Source organism: Esox lucius, chromosome 18 (assembly GCF_011004845.1).
Source record: "Esox lucius isolate fEsoLuc1 chromosome 18, fEsoLuc1.pri, whole genome shotgun sequence".
Classification (NCBI taxonomy): Eukaryota; Metazoa; Chordata; class Actinopteri; order Esociformes; family Esocidae; genus Esox; species Esox lucius.
The window spans coordinates 26,982,126-26,999,746 of NC_047586.1; the positions used below are offsets into that span (position 1 = coordinate 26,982,126).

The 17,621-nt window shown below is 40.3% G+C and overlaps 1 protein-coding gene across 5 annotated transcripts in view; it reads left to right on the plus strand.

The window, feature by feature from the left end:
* Positions 1–17,621, plus strand: part of nhsl1b (NHS-like 1b) — a 179,966-nt gene that overhangs the window by 90,971 nt on the left and 71,374 nt on the right. Inside the window, exon 1 of one of the 5 annotated variants that reach the window (XM_034287732.1) lies at positions 9,502–9,734. The exons of the other annotated variants lie outside the window; for them this stretch is intronic. Coding sequence (XP_034143623.1) covers positions 9,719–9,734 — 16 coding nt within the window. The 5' untranslated portion in view covers positions 9,502–9,718. Of the gene's footprint in view, positions 1–9,501; positions 9,735–17,621 lie in introns of those variants that run through there. 5 annotated transcript variants of the gene reach the window in all.

Sequence of the window (17,621 nt, forward strand, 5' to 3'; positions counted from 1 at the left end):
CTGACCTCTTGTATACAGAATCATTTTGAAACTAAACATGAGAAAAAATTCCCAGAACAGGTAGTCAGGGGTGATTAAATCATGAGGGCTATGTCCAAGTACAAAAGCAGTGTGTTCAAGAATCTACATGCAGTAAAGACAAAAACAACTACAGAGCCTTTAGAAGGTTTTCAGATTTCTACACTTTTGCCGAAGTATTTTGTGTTATATATGTTATTTAGAATTGATTACATTTATTTACCATACATTTTTGCCCCATTATGACAAAGCAAAAACACAATTTCAGATGTGTGTGCTATATTTATTGACAATAAAAAAAACTAATATCCCATGTATATTGGGATATTAGTATTCAGACTATTTCCATGACTGTTTCCATGAGCTCTGGTGTCCTTTGATCATCCTCAAGTGGTTTCTGGAAATTGTTTGGAGTGCACCTGTTGCAAATTCAGTTGACTGAATTAGTTAACTTGATTTAGGATTTAGAAAGCAAATGACTGTCTATACAGCTCCGGACAAAATTAAGAGGCCACAGCACCTTTTTCTTTCCTTTTGAGTGAGGAACAGAAGGGTTCAAATTAAGAGACCACTGCAAATTGAATGCTTCTGTTCCTCACTCAAAACATTCCTTTACAACTTTTCTGGAAAGGAAAGAAAAAGGTGCAGTAGTCAAAAATTTTTCTGGAGCTTTATAATCTGTCTATATAGTGTATACTATAAAAATTGCAGAAGCATTGAAAGATAATTTTAACATGGTATTCTTCTACAAATTGCAAACAACCTATTTTTACATTGTCATGATGGGGTTTTGTTTGTGGACTGATGGAAATGTAAAAAATAAATTAATTATAAAGGGAGTCTACAACACAACAAAATGTGGTGAAAGTGACACATTCTGAATACTTAATGAAAGCACTGTACAGAGGGGAGCTACAAAGTCTTGACAGTGCATCCCCATTTACTGATGGAGAATACATTACACAGTAGTTTGGAACCTTGATGGATTATCTTAGACTCAACTATGCTAAATCAACTGTATCATTAAAAATGCCCCTGGGTTTAGTGTTACTGTTAATAAGAGTGGGAATGAAATTCCACATCTGGCAGTTGATGCAAGAACTTGATAAATCCAACTGATCAAAAGAATAACCTCAGTTAATCAAAAACAAACACAGACCTATTACAGTGCTAAAATAGTGACTAAACACAGGCTGCCAATAGTCTGCCTCAAAATAATTGGCATGTTTAACACATTATTTGTCAGATGTACACATGTAGGGTCTTGAAATAAAATTCACTAAAACAGTAGTAAAATAAAATGGAAGTAAAAAATCAACTCAAGTCTTCGCTAGATTCAGAGGTTGGATTGGAGGTTGCCTTATGAGCTTTTGAAATGCAAGTAAGTAGGCCTACGTCTATTGGGGAGGAGGTCCATCACAATAAGTGGATAGTTACTCTCTGGTTTAGCCAGACAAACAGTTAGACATGCGCATATTGTTTTTTATCAGCATGCAAATAAGTAGGAATGGTAGGATGAATAGTATATTGGTATATTGTCTTCTGTGTTCACATTGTTGAACATGGTTGGAACCAAAAGTTTGTCACCCTTGTCCGTGTGCGCACACATTGTATATAGTTATCTGTAGCTATCTTGTCATCCCTTTCTATACGCATATTGTTCTAAAGCTCTTACCTCCGTTGCTCCACAAGTGATCTTCATGCTGTTTAGTTGATCTTCATGCTGCTCATTACAGTGCTATTTACAGATATTCCAAGTGAGTATAACATACTAAGCATAGTACAGCATTTGCAGAATCTGAAGTTGTGGTTACCAAACATTAAAATCTGGGTGACAACCAGGTTAATGTCAAAAGATCTCGAGGACTACCATTTGTCGAGTCGCAGGCATTTTTATCTTTCAAATAAAGAAAACACCATGAAAGAAGAGTACAGCGCATTTGTTTTTTTCAAAGAAAAAAATCTAAATACAAAAACCTATATAAACAAGGTACCCCCTCCAAACAATACCGGCAGACAACATGTTGAAACCGCTGAAGTAGTGTGTTGATTATTAGTGATTTGGTATTCAATAAAGATTTAACCTCTCTTAGGGTCCTGATTAATCAAGTATACTGAGGTGTATCCCATTGGGAAATTCAGGAAGCTTGTTATTCATTGATTGAATGGGCAGCAATTAAACACAACCGAATGTTGTGCCGCCTGGTCAGATTAATCTTCCAAATATTTACAGAGAAGATTTAATTTAGAGTATAGTTGAACACACACACGCACCCACTCTACACTGTCGTGTTGAGACCTTGGTGTCAAGGCCAGGTCAATATAAAATTAGCTCCATCCATCCACAGTATGAGGAAACTGAGGAAACGTCTTGTAAGAATACCCATATTTCGGTCAGAATCAGTGTTTTTATTTATAACGTCTGGCTGAGTGACTCCAGCCCCCCTGCCAGACCATTTAAAGCCCCAGTAGGCAGACAAGCACCGTTCCTATGTGTATATATAGCTCCTAATGACTGGCTATGGGCTGCTGTTTGCAAAGCAGCAATTACAGTGCGGTCGCCACCGGTGACCAGTTGCAATGTTTTCTTTGGTTGCCATGGCTGTTGTTAGCCAATCAGAGACTGAGACACTCCCTTGGTTGTCAGTATATGCTCCGAGGAAGTTCTTGTGAAGGAAAACAGCATATTATTGAAGGAACCCACCTCCATCGAGGAAAAACTTGCAGAGGTCATCTGTCTGTTATTTGTTTCTTTTATACATTTTTGTAATTTTTTTTATTTGACAGGAAATTGGGTAGAGTTATGTTGCACAGTAGATTGGATTTAAACCTATGCCACAGTGCTAAATGTATACCAGAGGTAGCTGAAACATTGTTCCTGTTTTCTATTGTTAACCTTTATAACACACAGCCTGATGATTCTTTACAGTTGCACTGGAAAGTCCACTGTTTTCCCAAACAATTTGGAAAATCACCTGCAGGTGTTATGTCTGAGTCCTGGAGGTGGCGACAGTGAGCAGATGGTATTGTTCCATACACATTAAGCTCATCGCTTATCAGTCCATTAGAGCCTAACTCCTCACTGCCTGATATTTTGTCTTCATCACTGTCCTCAACACTATTATATCCACGGTGTTTCTAGACTTCCTACGACATGCAAATGAATCCCTTCACTCAGCCGCATCAATTACTCACTTCTGTTTTCTCATGAATCAGTCATGAAGCAAACATGTTCTGCTGAAAGATCAGGCTCGGATGCATTTGACACCAAGACTCCAAAAACCAATAGGTCTGGGTCCAAGCCAGGAGGACAAGAAGGGCCAAGCCAGTCAAATCGCCTTTTCGGCCAGTAATACGAGTTCTCTATGTAAATCGTAGTAGGGTTTTACAGTACCATGTTAGCCATTAGCTAGGGGTAATATGGGATTTGTGTACACTTCAGTGTTTAGGTTTACCGGGCTGAATATACTGTGATTCGGGACCGCACAGAATTCCGAGATGTGTATTAAACCAATAAATGGACATGGGAGGTGCCAAACCAGAATTGGGTCACGTTATGACAGCTTATGAATTGGATAAGTATGGTTTATTTATGGTATTTTGGATGATCTTGTTTGGGGGGTGATCTACTGTAGACTAACTCTTTAGAGGCTTCAAACAAGGCCCACGGTTGCATAACTGCCTTTTGGATTGACATGTGCATGCGTAGTGTACGCACACACACACATGTGCAGTCATTAAAGAGTCCTAGTCCAGTTTCTTCTGTAATTCCAGATTACCAGATCAGCAATATTGAGGCAACATTGGGAGACCACTCCTGGCCTGATGTAATGAGACTGAGCTGAGCTGTCATTAAAAGATCAACATGTCTCATTTGTTGGTGTGGCTTGTGACATGCACCCTTAACCATAATCTTACTTCTCGAAAACCTAACCTTAATCTTAAACAGATCCCATAATTCCTAACCCTAATCCTACACTTAACCTCAATTTTTACATACAGGTACAGGGACAATGTCCAAATTCTTGTATTTTTCTGGTTTAACCCCATTTTATATAATGAAATGCAATGGTGCTCATGCACACACGCACGCACACATTTACAGGGACTTCGGAATGACTGTCATATGCTGTATTTTATAGCACTTAAAGCTGACTGAGGATACTTTGTCTTTAACAACCTCTCTCTGTCTCTCTCCCCTCTCCGTATCTCTCTTTCTCCTTCTGTTATCTCCACTGTTATGTACTCATACTTTTGACTGCCTGGGGATCATATTCAGGTAAGTAAACCCCCTCAGTTTTTGTTTTGTTTATTAGCTCCCTCTAGTACTCATGCAGATTCTAGATCAGTCCAAAACAATATACTGTGTTTCATAGCCCTGAGCTCCCCATTACTCCTTCAGAGCCATTTGCCTTGAGTAAGACTCACCTTTTCCTATAACAGGACACCTTTTTTTTATAGTCATAACTTGTTGTCTATGCCATTGTCATCATGGCGGTATCTTACCTTTTTATTAAGGGAGGGAATTTAATCCACGGGCGCCATGACTGACTGGAAAGAGATGATTAGATCATTGAAAGAAAAAAACCTGTGTTATTATTCTGAGGGGCAGAAGCCTATAGCAAAGTGGTTTGTTGTAAATTTGTTGTGAACTCTTGTTTCGAGGCTTCATGTCAAGGCTAATATAGCTAGAATTTGTTAGCTAGACCACCAACAATGTGGTATAGGGCTCATACGATCTGCCTGCTTTTTCCATTATTCTGGACAAAATGGATGGCCATCCATTCTTAATATACACATATTGACAACATTGCTGGTTATAGTGCTTCAAAAAATCCAATAGGTACACATCTGTGGTGAATCATTCATTTAATTAATTACACAAAAAGGTGGAGAGACAATTTAGGATTTTGTAACCTTTTTTTCCCATGCATACAGTATATACTAGGGCAGTGTTTTTCAACCCTGCTCCTAGAGGCAACCCACCCAGCCTGTTTTAGATCTCTCTCTGCCCAAACATAGCTGATGTAGCTCATCAAGGTCTTTATAATGAACTGATCATTTGAATCAGGTGTGATAGAGCAGGGAAAGATCTAAAACATGCAGGGTGGTGTGCCTCGATTATTTTTATATCTGTAGTTAAGGTAGTTGTCACGGTTGAGGAGGCAGGACACAGGCGCAGAGTTGAAAGGAAATATCCTTTTAATGTTCTTCTTTACATAAACTAAATAGAAAACAACAAAAGGCTGCCGCTAACTGGGGACAATCAAAAATGTTGTGTGTCTTCCCCAGGCACATAGAGCTGCTTAGAGGCCCCCAGCCAGGACCTGACAGTAGTACTCAAGCGCTTTTGTGAAGAAATACAGCACTGAAATAAATTAGCCTGAAAATCCCAATACAATTAAAATACTAGAATATCATTTTTATATAAAATGATATACCATGACATTTAATAAAAATATAAATATCTATATATATATACACTCACCTAAAGGATTATTAGGAACACCATACTAATACTGTGTTTGACCCCCTTTTGCCTTCAGAACTGCCTTAATTCTACATGGCATTGATTCAACAAGCTGCTGAAAGCATTATTTAGAAATGTTGGCCCATATTGATAGGATAGCATCTTGCAGTTGATGGAGATTTGTGGGATGCACATCCAGGGCACGAAGCTCCCGTTCCACCACATCCCAAAGATGCTCTATTGGGTTGAGATCTGGTGACTGTGGGGGCCATTTCAGTACAGTGAACTCATTGTCATGTTCAAGAAACCAATTTGAAATGATTAGAGCTTTGTGACATGGTGCATTATCCTGCTGGAAGTAGCCATCAGAGGATGGGTACATGGTGGTCATAAAGGGATGGATATGGTCAGAAACAATGCTCAGGTAGGCCGTGGCATTTAAACAATGCCCAATTGGCACTAAGGGGCCTAAAGTGTGCCAAGAAAACATCCCCCACACCATTACACCACCACCACCAGCCTGCACAGTGGTAACAAGGCATGATGGATCCATGTTCTCATTCTATTTACGCCAAATTCTGACTCTACCATCTGAATGTCTCAACAGAAATCGAGACTCATCAGACCAGGCAACATTCTTCCAGTCTTCAACTGTCCAATTTTGGTGAGCTCGTGCAAATTGTAGCCTCTTTTTCCTATTTGTAGTGGAGAGGAGTGGTACCCGGTGGGGTCTTCTGCTGTTGTAGCCCATCCGCCTAAAGGTTGTGCGTGTTGTGGCTTCACAAATGCTTTGCTGCATACCTAGGTTGTAACAAGTGGTTATTTCAGTCAAAGTTGCTCTTCTATCAGCTTGAATCAGTCGGCCCATTCTCCTCTGACCTCTAGCATCAACAAGGCATTTTCGCCCACAGGACTGGATGTTTTTCCCTTTTCAGACCATTCTTTGTAAACCCTAGAAATGGTTGTGCGTGAAAATCCCAGTAACTGAGCAGATTGTGAAATACTCAGACGGGCCCGTCTGGCACCAACAACCATGCCACGCTCAAAATTGCTTAAATCACCTTTCTTTCCCATTCTGACATTCAGTTTGGAGTTCAGTAGATTGTCTTGACCAGGACCACACCCATAAATGCATTGAAGCAACTGCCATGTGATTGGTTGATTAGATAATTGCATTAATGAGAAATGTAACAGGTGTTCCTAATAATCCTTTAGGTGAGTGTATGTATGTGTGTGTATATATATATATGACATGTGCATGTTGAACATTGTGAGTTTGGTCTGATGAGACCAATAGAGCTTTTGTCCTCTGTGCTTATCTCAATGTTTGGCACAAGCCTAACATCGCATATCGTCTTGAGAACATCATCAATAACCTGCAGAATTCTGATGGCAGTATCATGTATTATGGGGTTGCATCTCTGTGTTAGGGCCTGGTTATATAGAGGACAAATGGATATTCCAAAGTACAGGGAAGTCCTGGAAGAAAACCTGCTGAAATCTGCAAGAGACTTGGGAGAAGATTCATCCTTCTGTAGGACAATGACCTCAAACATACTGCCAAAGTGTCCTGGAATGGCCCAGTCAAAGCCTGGACCTCAGTCCAATTAAGAATATGTAGAAACCGTTGGAAAATGTCCCAGTCCAACGTCATGGAGGTTGAGCAATTTTGCAAAGAACTATGGGAAAACCTGTTGTCCATATGATCAAAGCTGGTAGAGATTTATCCAAATAGACACATGGCTGTGATTGGTGGACAAGTTGCCTCTACCAAATATTGACTAATTTATTTTGTTCATTTATCTCTTTGACATTATGGACTTTCTCTATTGATCAATGGAGGGAAAAAAGGGGGGAATACTTTTGAAAGCCATTGTACAAGATCTGATTCAAAAAGGTATTGTTTCTAGATTTCTAAAGCTATTGCTTTTACCCATCCAACCCTTCCAGAGCGTACATTTTGAGAAAGATCCATGGCAGGGAGATGGTAATGTCTAATGAACTAAACAACATACATTATAACGGCCCGCCCAGCAGGCTGTTGACCAGCATGGCCAGTTATAGGGTTGGGACTAGGGCCGGAATTGCCCCACCAGATATTCGTCCTGCCACCCCAAAAAAAGAAATAAGAACACTTTTTTACACTCCTTGACCAATCATGCAAATCTGATTTTAAAAAATTATGTGCTTTCCTAATTTCTGATTGGCTGGTTTGGTTATATACTATATATACTATATACTTATAACTCAGCAGACTGTCGACCCATCACGTTTAAGTTTCCATACAACAAAACGTTGTTGTAGAAACAGTATGACTCAAGAAAATGCCCTTTGTCTTGTAAATGTATAAGAAACCATTTCAGAACAGGTGCTTGCTTTTAAAATAGGAAAAAAATGATCTTGTGGCTTTTTAAGCATTTTAATTGTAACTAATCATAGTAAAGTTGCTGGGTACTCGTTGTGTTTGCAGCGGTGGAATAGGTTCAGGGTTGTGTTTTTGCTTCTTTCTCATTTCACACAGTCGGTCATGTAGAAAAGCTCTCTCAAACACTAATCAGATGGTAAGTAATGGGACAGCATCTGGTACTGGCAGAGGTGTTGTAGCTTGCAACCTGCATCACAGATTTAAAAACACAAACTGGGCATTATACTACAGTTGCTTATATTTTCATGACACATTGGGTGTGCAAATGTTTTATGCTTTGAGTGACCATTGATTTCTCCCTAAATCCCCCTCAGGTGATTACCCATTCCACAAAGCATGTTCAAAATGCCTTTTTCACTAGATCTATTGTAATTCGAAGGTGTATTGAGCTTTTACCATTGTGCTAAGCACAAAAACTCTTGTTGAGCAACACTAGAATTAGCATTTAATACCCAAACCAGTAGATTATGTTTGCATATGCATTCATCCAAGCTGATGCTTTGTGAATGGTGTTGTGGAGAATTTAGCTTACATAACAAGCCACTGGTATATCTTTGGTTGTCATCTCTACACCATGTTAGCGACCACAGCAAAACCTGTTCTATAGTATCAGAGAAGGCCATTAGAGGTGTCTCATTGGAAATCAATGTCTTGTCCAGTCAGTTTTTCAGTGCACAGACAAACACTGATTCAACCTAGAGTGAAACTCATCCATTCATGTGCTGTAAGTCCATTTTGTCTTTGTTCTTGGTGGTTTGGGGGGCCTGAAATGGCCATTTACTGAACTGGTCTTCAGCTCCTATTTTCTCAGCTTGAGAATATTTAATAGTTACTGTGTCTCCAAAAGGATGCACTCTGGATGTTTTGTGTCCTAAAGACACTTTCCAATTTACACTAATGCATCTTAAATACTTATCAATGTCACCTTAGACTATTGGGTAAACATTTCACAAATGTTCAGCACATCATGTCCGTCACTTAGGCTACCACAAGGATGTCAGTGCCAGCGGAGAACAAGTGTAAATGTAGTGTTTTGGTGATTATCAGGTCGCCATAGGCAGTGAGTGCCATCTATACTGCTCATGACACTGGACTCTGGATGGTCTGAACAAAGGTCCTGGGATGCACTCGTGGCTGGTTTTGATAACAAACATTTGAGTGGGGGGATTAAGCGATTATGTTTTGCCACAACACAATGGGCAGGCTTGAGCCAGGCCCCCTGCCTGACCGTGAACTGCTGACAGACCAACTTCAATACAATCACACAACCTAGCCAACCCCAATGCCAGTGTATGAATGCATGCTTGAATGTGTGTCTCTTTTGTGTGTGTAATTAGACTGTGCTGCTGTGCCCGCTCTTCAGTGCTTGAATATGTGTGTGTGTGTGTGATTAACAACAGGGATTGGATGATAAGGGCTTTGCGAGTATGGCAGAACCTTTTTATGTCTACTTTTTCAGTCAGGGGGAGGGGTCGCGGGGTGTTCAGTGTGGGAGGGCTGGGGGGGCAGGACGGGGTTTGTGTTGCAGTTTCCTGCGTTTCATGTGTTGGCTGGCTGCCTCTGCAAGTGTGTGTGTGTGTGTGTTGGAGGGAGAGCTAGCGATGAAGCAAGAGAGAGAGGAGGGTTTGAGTGTCTGGGTCTGTGCGTCTGTGTGTGAACGCTTTGACATAGGATTTCGGAGTGAGGAAAGGCGAGAGAACGAAAGTGCTGGAGAGGTGACGAATAGAGAGCAGCTAAAGGATTGGGTCTTAACACTCCATTCAATACCATCCATCCTGGATGTCTGTGGAAGTTAAGGAAAAGCCATGTTCTGTCTGAAAGGTAGGACCAACCTCTCTGTGTTTGAGCATACTTGGACAATGAAGTGTGGGGTTAACCTGAAGCAACACAATTGCAGATTTGTCCCATCCTGAGTTTGTAGGCAAAGGGAAGATTAATTTGATCTTTTTTTCGGTCTGAAAACGTCTCTATGCTCAGTCACAGGGTTTTCCCCCTCCACATGTCCTTCCCTTGTTTTTTCCTTTTCACTTTTCCAGAAGTTTCTTCCTTTCCCATTTTCTCAGTCTCTCACTCTTTCTCCATTTCTTGTTTTAGAAGTGAAGTTTGGGAGGAATATTTTCAGAAGACCTATGTTAAACTTCAGTGTGCTAAGTAATTTCATGTTTTGACAAACCAGAAATTCTAAGTCTGTTTGAAAACCAAAACACATTTAGGGATCAGGCAGTTCATGGTCAATGGGTCTTCCACAGCTTTAGATTTTATGAAGAGGTTCTGAAAGCGATTGCTTACAAGTGCTGAGATAAACTGTTTAAACTTTAAAGGTACGTTTATTGCTGTCTGCTAAGTGGTGTGTGTGTGTGTGTGTGTGTGTGTGTGTGTGTGTGTTTTCAGGAACATTTCTCAGTTACTAAGTAGAATGGAGGGTGTTGTTAGAGTGGCGTAGACTGGAGTGCAAGTTCCACCTTGATAGTAGCAGCTGGCAAGGAGGGAACCAAGCAGTTGCTGTTTTCCTCCGGTTCAGTGTGGCACCATGTGTTAGTCAGGAAGCGCCAGCTTTTTTCGTTCTGAATTCTCTTGTAAGCAATCTATCTCTGCCTTTCTGTCCCTTAATTATTGTAGGTGAAAATAGCCTTTTCAGTCATAGGAACCAGAAAAATTCAGCACTGAGTCAAATAGTCCTTGGGATTTTTAGTCCCCAACAGAAATGTAGAACTAGTACAAATATATAGATACAAACAAATTGGGTCATGTAATAAGTGGCACCTCGGCTGGCACACAACTGCCTCATTGCAACTCCTGTGGCACCTTGCCTAGACTGTCATAATGGGGGTTGTCGGATGACAGCGTCTGCTGTCCACTCTGGCTCCGAAGATGCTGAGGTGTAATTGGCCCAATTGGTAACATGGTCACCGTTGTCGAATCCTCTGCCTTGATCAGAATGTGATGTATTCTCCGATGTTTATATGACACAATCAGATAACTGTAATGTGCGGTACAGATCAGACAGTATTAGTATCACAACACTGATAATGTGTCTGTTTAACAGCTAGCTACATGTTCTGTTAGGTCTCTCTCACCCTCTCTCCCTTTTTCACTCACTTGCTATCTCTGTACTGCTCCCTTTCCTCCCTCTCTTTCTCTATCTTTGAATGGCTCCAACATTTGGGTTTTGGGTTGCCATGTTTGAAGCAATCTGGGTTGCCAGGTCATGTCTGCCCTACATATGCCAACCCTTGCCAGGATTTAGGACGCTAGCATGACTTGGAATGCTGTTATTTTCCCTGACTTTGTCGCCCACAGTACCACAGTAAAACCTCTGCTCTTTAGTTTGCTGTAAGCTCTTGTTTTGGTGGAGTAGTTAGTAACATTAGTCAGTATTTATCCACAAAGTCTCATTCTAATGTAATATGTTGAAGGATTAATATGTTGGGTTCAGGGTAATGGGCTTGTGGCCAAGTACTTGATGGGTTTCATGTCAGGCCAGTGTATCCTAGAATTTAACAATTACAGCAAGTAATCCAGAAACATTGGGCTAAGTAAGGAAAATTTGTGCCTTGTTAAAGGGTCTAATTTCTTCTACTACTCGCACATCATCAGATGTTCCAAATTGGACTGTACAGATGTTGAATAAACCTAGCACTTCTGTCCATGTCATGCCAATAAGCTGGCTAGGACAGTGACAACTAGGACCATATAAGGGTGCGACAGGTTGCCCAGTGGATAGCATTCGACCTGTAGCCAAAAAGTGTCTAGATCAAATCTCAAGCCGGCAAGGTAAAAAAGCTGTTCTATCCTTGAGCAAGACGTTAATACTTGTTGCTAATATAAGCCTTTTCTGCTAAATTTAAAGAAAACAAATTTCACCAGCCTTACCGTTTCCAATGTGAACATCAAAGAAATCAAAGAAATCAAAGAAAGAAGGGGCTACGGGCCACAATTGAACTAGTTTGTCCTTGGTGTTGTGGTTATAGTTGCTTTTCAGCTAACCTCCAATTAAATCTATTTTACTTGTTGGCCGATTTTTCATGAACCCAGCTGGCTTTGTGGTCTGGTCTGGGCATCTTCCCAGTTCAGTACAGATGCTGAGGAATCTCTGTCCTTCTGCTTTGCTATTTGGGTTAATTAAGCTGTCTACTGGTTATTGTAGTGGCAGAGTGTAGTTAAGATTGGCTTTATGCTATGGTCAGCCTCTTGCAATAGAGATTGCAGTGTAAACTGTATCCGCAATGGGTGGACAGTTCTGATAAAGAATAGGTAACATTGTTTTTAATCGCCAAGCACTGTCTGGAAAAGAAAAATATGTTGTTGTTGGGTTCTACCACCCTCTGCAAATTAAAACTAAACATGGATGGCAGCATGTTTTTTTAGTTTTTTCATTTCTTCCTATAATTTGTATGCTTCATTTCTGAGGAAAGTGTGGAAAGTTTTTGTTGAAAAAGCAGTGGGTCTGATCCTAACCCGTGATGCAGTAATACTTGTGTACCAAAGGCAGCGGCTTCGACTGGTAGACCAACCAAGGCCATTTGGACTAGAAAACGGATAGGCAACCTGCTGAGCCACCAGCTGGATGGCAAAAACAGTGCAAGTAGTACCTCAAAGGTAATTTGAATTAAAAAAAAATATATTCAGCATGACAAAAAAGTTGAGTGAGGAAAAGGGTTAAATTCTGGCTACTGGCAGAGGGATACAGTGAGCGTCGAGTTGCTTCCATCCTGAAAATGTCAAAGACGGTGGTTCATGAGAACAAGGTCAAGCAACAGACACTGGGGACAACAAAGCTACAGACAGGCAGAGGGCAGAGACTGAGATGAGCGTCAACTAATTTGAATGTCACTAAATAACCGTAGGATGACATCAAGTGACCTACAAAAAGAATGGCAAACAGCAGCTGGGGAGAAGTGCACGGTGAGGACGGTTCGAAACAGGCTCCTAGGGGCAGGGCTGAAGCTAGAAAAAAAGCTAATCAATGAGAAGCAAAGAAGAGCCAAGCTGACGTTTGTAAAAGACCATAAGGATTGGACCGTAGAGGAATGGAGTAAGGTCATGTTCTCTGACAAGTCAAATTTTCAGATTTGTCTAACCATTAGACGACCGAGTCCTGGAGAGGCCTACAAGCCAAAGTGTCTCACACCCACCACTGTGAAATTTGGTGGAGGATCTGTGATGATCTCGAGATGCTTCAGCAAGGCTGGAATCGGGCAGATTTGTCTATGTGAAGGATGCATGAATCAAGCCAAGTACAAGGTTCCTGGAAGAACACCTGCTTCCTTCAACTCTGACAATGGTTTTTCCAGCAGGACAATGCTCCATGCCACACAGCCAGGGCCAGCCCAATCTCCAAACCTGAACCCCATTGAAAACCTCTGGAATTTGATCAAGTGGAAGATGGATGGTCACAAGCCATCAAACAAAGCCGAGCTACTTGAATGTTTGTGCCAGGTGTGGCATAAAGTCACACAACAGCAATGTGACAAACTGGCTGAGAGCATGCCAAGATGCATGAAAGCTGTGATAAGAAATCAGGGTTATTCCACCAAATTTTGATTTCCAAACTCTTCCTAAGTTAAAACATTAGTGTTTTGTTGTTGAAAAATTATTATTATTATAAAAAATTATAAATTATTTAAGGTCTGAAAACAATGCATATTTTTTGGTAATTTTGTATGTTTTCTACAAATAAATACTTCAAATAAAAATAAAATAAAAAGGAATTTGGGAGTAATGTTGTCAGTAGTTTATAGAATAAAACAAAACTGTTCATTTTACTCAAACACATACCTATGAATAGTAAAACCAGAGAAACTGATCATTTTACAGTGGTCTCTTAATTTTTTCCAGAGCTGTATGTACCATTTGCAAAGACAACATGAGTGAGCAGGCAAAATACATGTCTTTTGTTTCTTATGGGATTCACATTCAACTGTAGGTCTTAACAGACTGGCACAATTGTAAAACAAAACATGGCAACCAAAAAAAAAAGAACTGGAAATTCCAAGAGTGTCCCATGTGCAGATTTTGTGCAGAAAAAAATAATTATGCAAATTGTCTGCCAGTATTTTCTGATAACATGATGCATTAATCTTGCCATACATTTTCACAAGACTCCCTGTGCCTTTAGAGCTCAGATACCCCCAAAACATCAGTGAGCCACCACCATGCTTCACAGTGGGGATGGTATTCTGTTCACTATAGGCCTTGTTGACCCCTCTCCAAACATAGTGCTTATGGTTGTGACCATAAAGCTCTATTTTGGTCTCGTCACTCCAAATTACAGTGTGCCAGAAGCTGTGAGGCGTGTCAAGGTATTGTCGGACATATTGTAACCAGGCTTTTTGTGGCATTGGTGCAGTAAAGGCTTCTCTCTAGCAACTCGACCATGCAGCTCATTTTTGTTCAAGTATCATTGTATTGTGCTCCTTGAAACAACCACACTGTTTTTTTCCAGAGCAGCTGGTATTACTCCTGAGGTTAACTGTGTATTTTTCTTTGTATCCAAAACAATTCTTCTGGCAGTTTTGTCTGAAAGCTTTCTTAGTCTACAAGACCGTGCCTTGGTATCAAGAGATCCCCAAATTTTCCACTTTTTAATAAGTGATTGAGCAATACTGACTGGCATTTGCAAGGCTTTGGATATCTTTTTCCACCTTCATATAGTTCCATTACCTTGTAACGCAGGTCTCTTGGCATTTCCTTCTGCTCCCCATGGCTCAGTATCTACCCTGCTCATTGCCTTTAATTTGCTATTTTCACCTGTGTGTGTCACCTTTTGTGTCTGTAACAAGGCCAAACATTCAAGGTTATGTTAACTTTAGATCAGGGCCATTTGGGTGATTTCTGTTATCATTATGATTAAAAAAGGATCCAAGAAACTGTGATAAATTGCTTCATATGATCACTATCCTTAAATAAAAGACAGGTTTTTTGCATGATCAGTCATTATCAAAATTAATGCCAGAATTTCACAATTTCTGCCAGGGTATGCAAACTTATGAGCACAACTGGATGTACAAGGAAATACATAATGTGCGCTGCACGCATGTTGACAGCACATGTGCACTAATATTCAGGCAGATGCGCATTGAAACCTGGATTTATACGAGTTATAGGCATTGCAGCTTTTAAAGGCAATGCTTGCAAGGATTGCCATTCACAGTAAATGCTACATGTTCAGTCTGAAATTGCCTGCAAAAGCCACAATTCCTTTTATAAGCCACTTTCTGATTGAATACAGGCCTAAGATGTACTATAAATTATTTTGGATCCATGCCTTGTTGAACTAATTGACCTCCTCAGCTGTGTCCTCCAGTATCCCAGTAGACACCTGTGCAGGGTTTTTCCTGCATAGAGGAATTTTTGGCATCCCCCAAAGAGGTTTTAGTCAGCAGCAAAGGAAAATCATCAGCGCCAAAATAAGAATTTAAAACCAGCCCGCAAGTGATAAATGCTGTTGCCCTCACTGGATTCAAACCCAGATCTCCCACGTGAGTGGCTGTGTCTATAACCACTACACCACGGTGCTATACGTTTCCCTAGTGTCGGTATAGCATTTCGACATTAGATTAATGTACATTAGATGAATATTTTGCTAGATACCATAAAGTATTGTGTGAAACTGACTAAGGCTTCTTATTAAGTTTACCTCCACCACAAACAGAATCTATAAAATGTATAGCTTTTACCACTGGCTGTTTTTTCAGCTTATTACCCAGTAATAGGCTTACTGGTATCTACTGTACTAACTTACTACTAGGAATAGTCATAGGAATTGAGAAATTGCTAGCGAGACTAAACATGAACTATACACTGGTATTTCATTGGCAGTGGTATTTCATGAAATACAAAAACGTTTTTTTTTTCTTTAATTCGTGAATTAAATAGTGTATCAATCAATATAGGTGACAATAGCTGACTTTTTCAAGTGGAAAGAGGAGAATCGTGGAAACCCCTACTCTTTAACTGCCCAAGGAGTTTTCATCTAGCCTATATTACCCCAAAAAACATGCAAGGATGTGTGTTTCGAAAATCCACCAGAAATAATTGCAATATAACTGAACAGTTTTATTTTAGGCTTACTACAGCATAGCTACTGAAGGTTGTATTCAGCGAAGTTTTTGTCTGTTTGGAACAAATTCTAATGCATAATTATTTTAGACTATGACAAGATTTGAACGCAGGACCTATTGTTCGCAGGACCGTGTCTCTAACTACTCTATTTAACAAGGGTCAGTCACAAATCACATGTCGATAACACAGGCATTTACAAATACTACACATTATGAAAACGATTCAAGAAGATGGAAAGAAATAACTGACTATTTGGCTATTTGTTACTACATCGTGAAGGATATACTGTGAGGAAAAATGTTTTTTATCCCCTGCTGATTTTGTATGATTGCCCACTGACAAAGAAATGATCAGTCTATAATTTAAATGATACGTTTATTTGAATAGTGAGAGTCAGAATAACAACAAATAAATCCAGAAAAACACATGTCAAAAATGTTATAAATTGATTTACATTTTAATGAGTGAAATAAGTATTTGATCCCCTCTCAGTCAGAAAGATTTCTGTCTCCCAGGTGTCTTTTAAAGGTGCTCCTAATCTCAGCTTGTTACCTGTATAAAAGACACCTGTCCACAGAAGCAATCAGATTCCAAACTCTTCACAATGGCCAAGACCAAAGAGCTGTCCAAGGATGTCAGGGACAAGATTGTAGATCTTCACAAGGCTGGAATGGGCTACAAGACAATCGCCAAGCAGCTGGGACCATAGTCACCAAGAAATCAATTGGTAACACACTATGCCATGAAGGAATGAAATCCTGCAGTGCCCACAAGGTCCCCCTATTCAAGAAAGCACATGTACAGGCCCGTCTGAAGTTTGCCAATGAACATCTGAATGATTCAGAGGAGAACGGTGTGAAAATGTTGTGGTCAGATGAAACCAAAATCGAGCTCTTTGACATCAACTCAACTCGCCATGTTTGTAAGAGGAGGAATGCTGCCTATGACCCCAAGAACACCATCCCCACCGTCAAACATGGAGGTGGAAACATTGGAGTGTTTTTCTGCTAAGGGGACAGGACAACTTCACCGCATCCAAGGGACGATGGACAGGGCCATGTACTGTCATATCTTGGGTGAGAACCTCCTTCCCTCAGCCAGGGCATAGAAAATGGGTCGTTGACGGATATTCCAGTATGACAATGACCCAAAACACATGGCCAAGGCAACAAAGGAGTGGTTCAAGAAGAAGCACATTAAAGTCCTGGAGTGCCTTAGCCAGTCTCCAGACCTTAATCCCACAGAAAGTCTGAAGGTTCAAGCTGCCAAACGTCAGTCTTGAAACCTTAATGACTTGGAGAAGATCTGCAAAGAGAAGTGCCAGAAAATCCCTCCCGAGATGTGTGCAAACCTGGTGGCCAACTACAAGAAACGTCTGACCTCTGTGATTGCCAACAACTAGGTCATGTTTTGCAGAGGGGTCGAGTACGTATTTCACTTCTTAAAATGCAAATCAATTTATACATTTTTACAAGTGTTTTTCTGGATTTTTGTTGTTGTTATTCTGTCTCTCAATGTTCAAATAAACCTACCAATAAAAATGTTGACTGATCATTTCTTGGTCAGTGGGCAAATGTACAAAATCAGCAGGGGATAAAAAAAAAATGAATCCCTCACTCTAAGATAAAATTCAACTTTATTGAC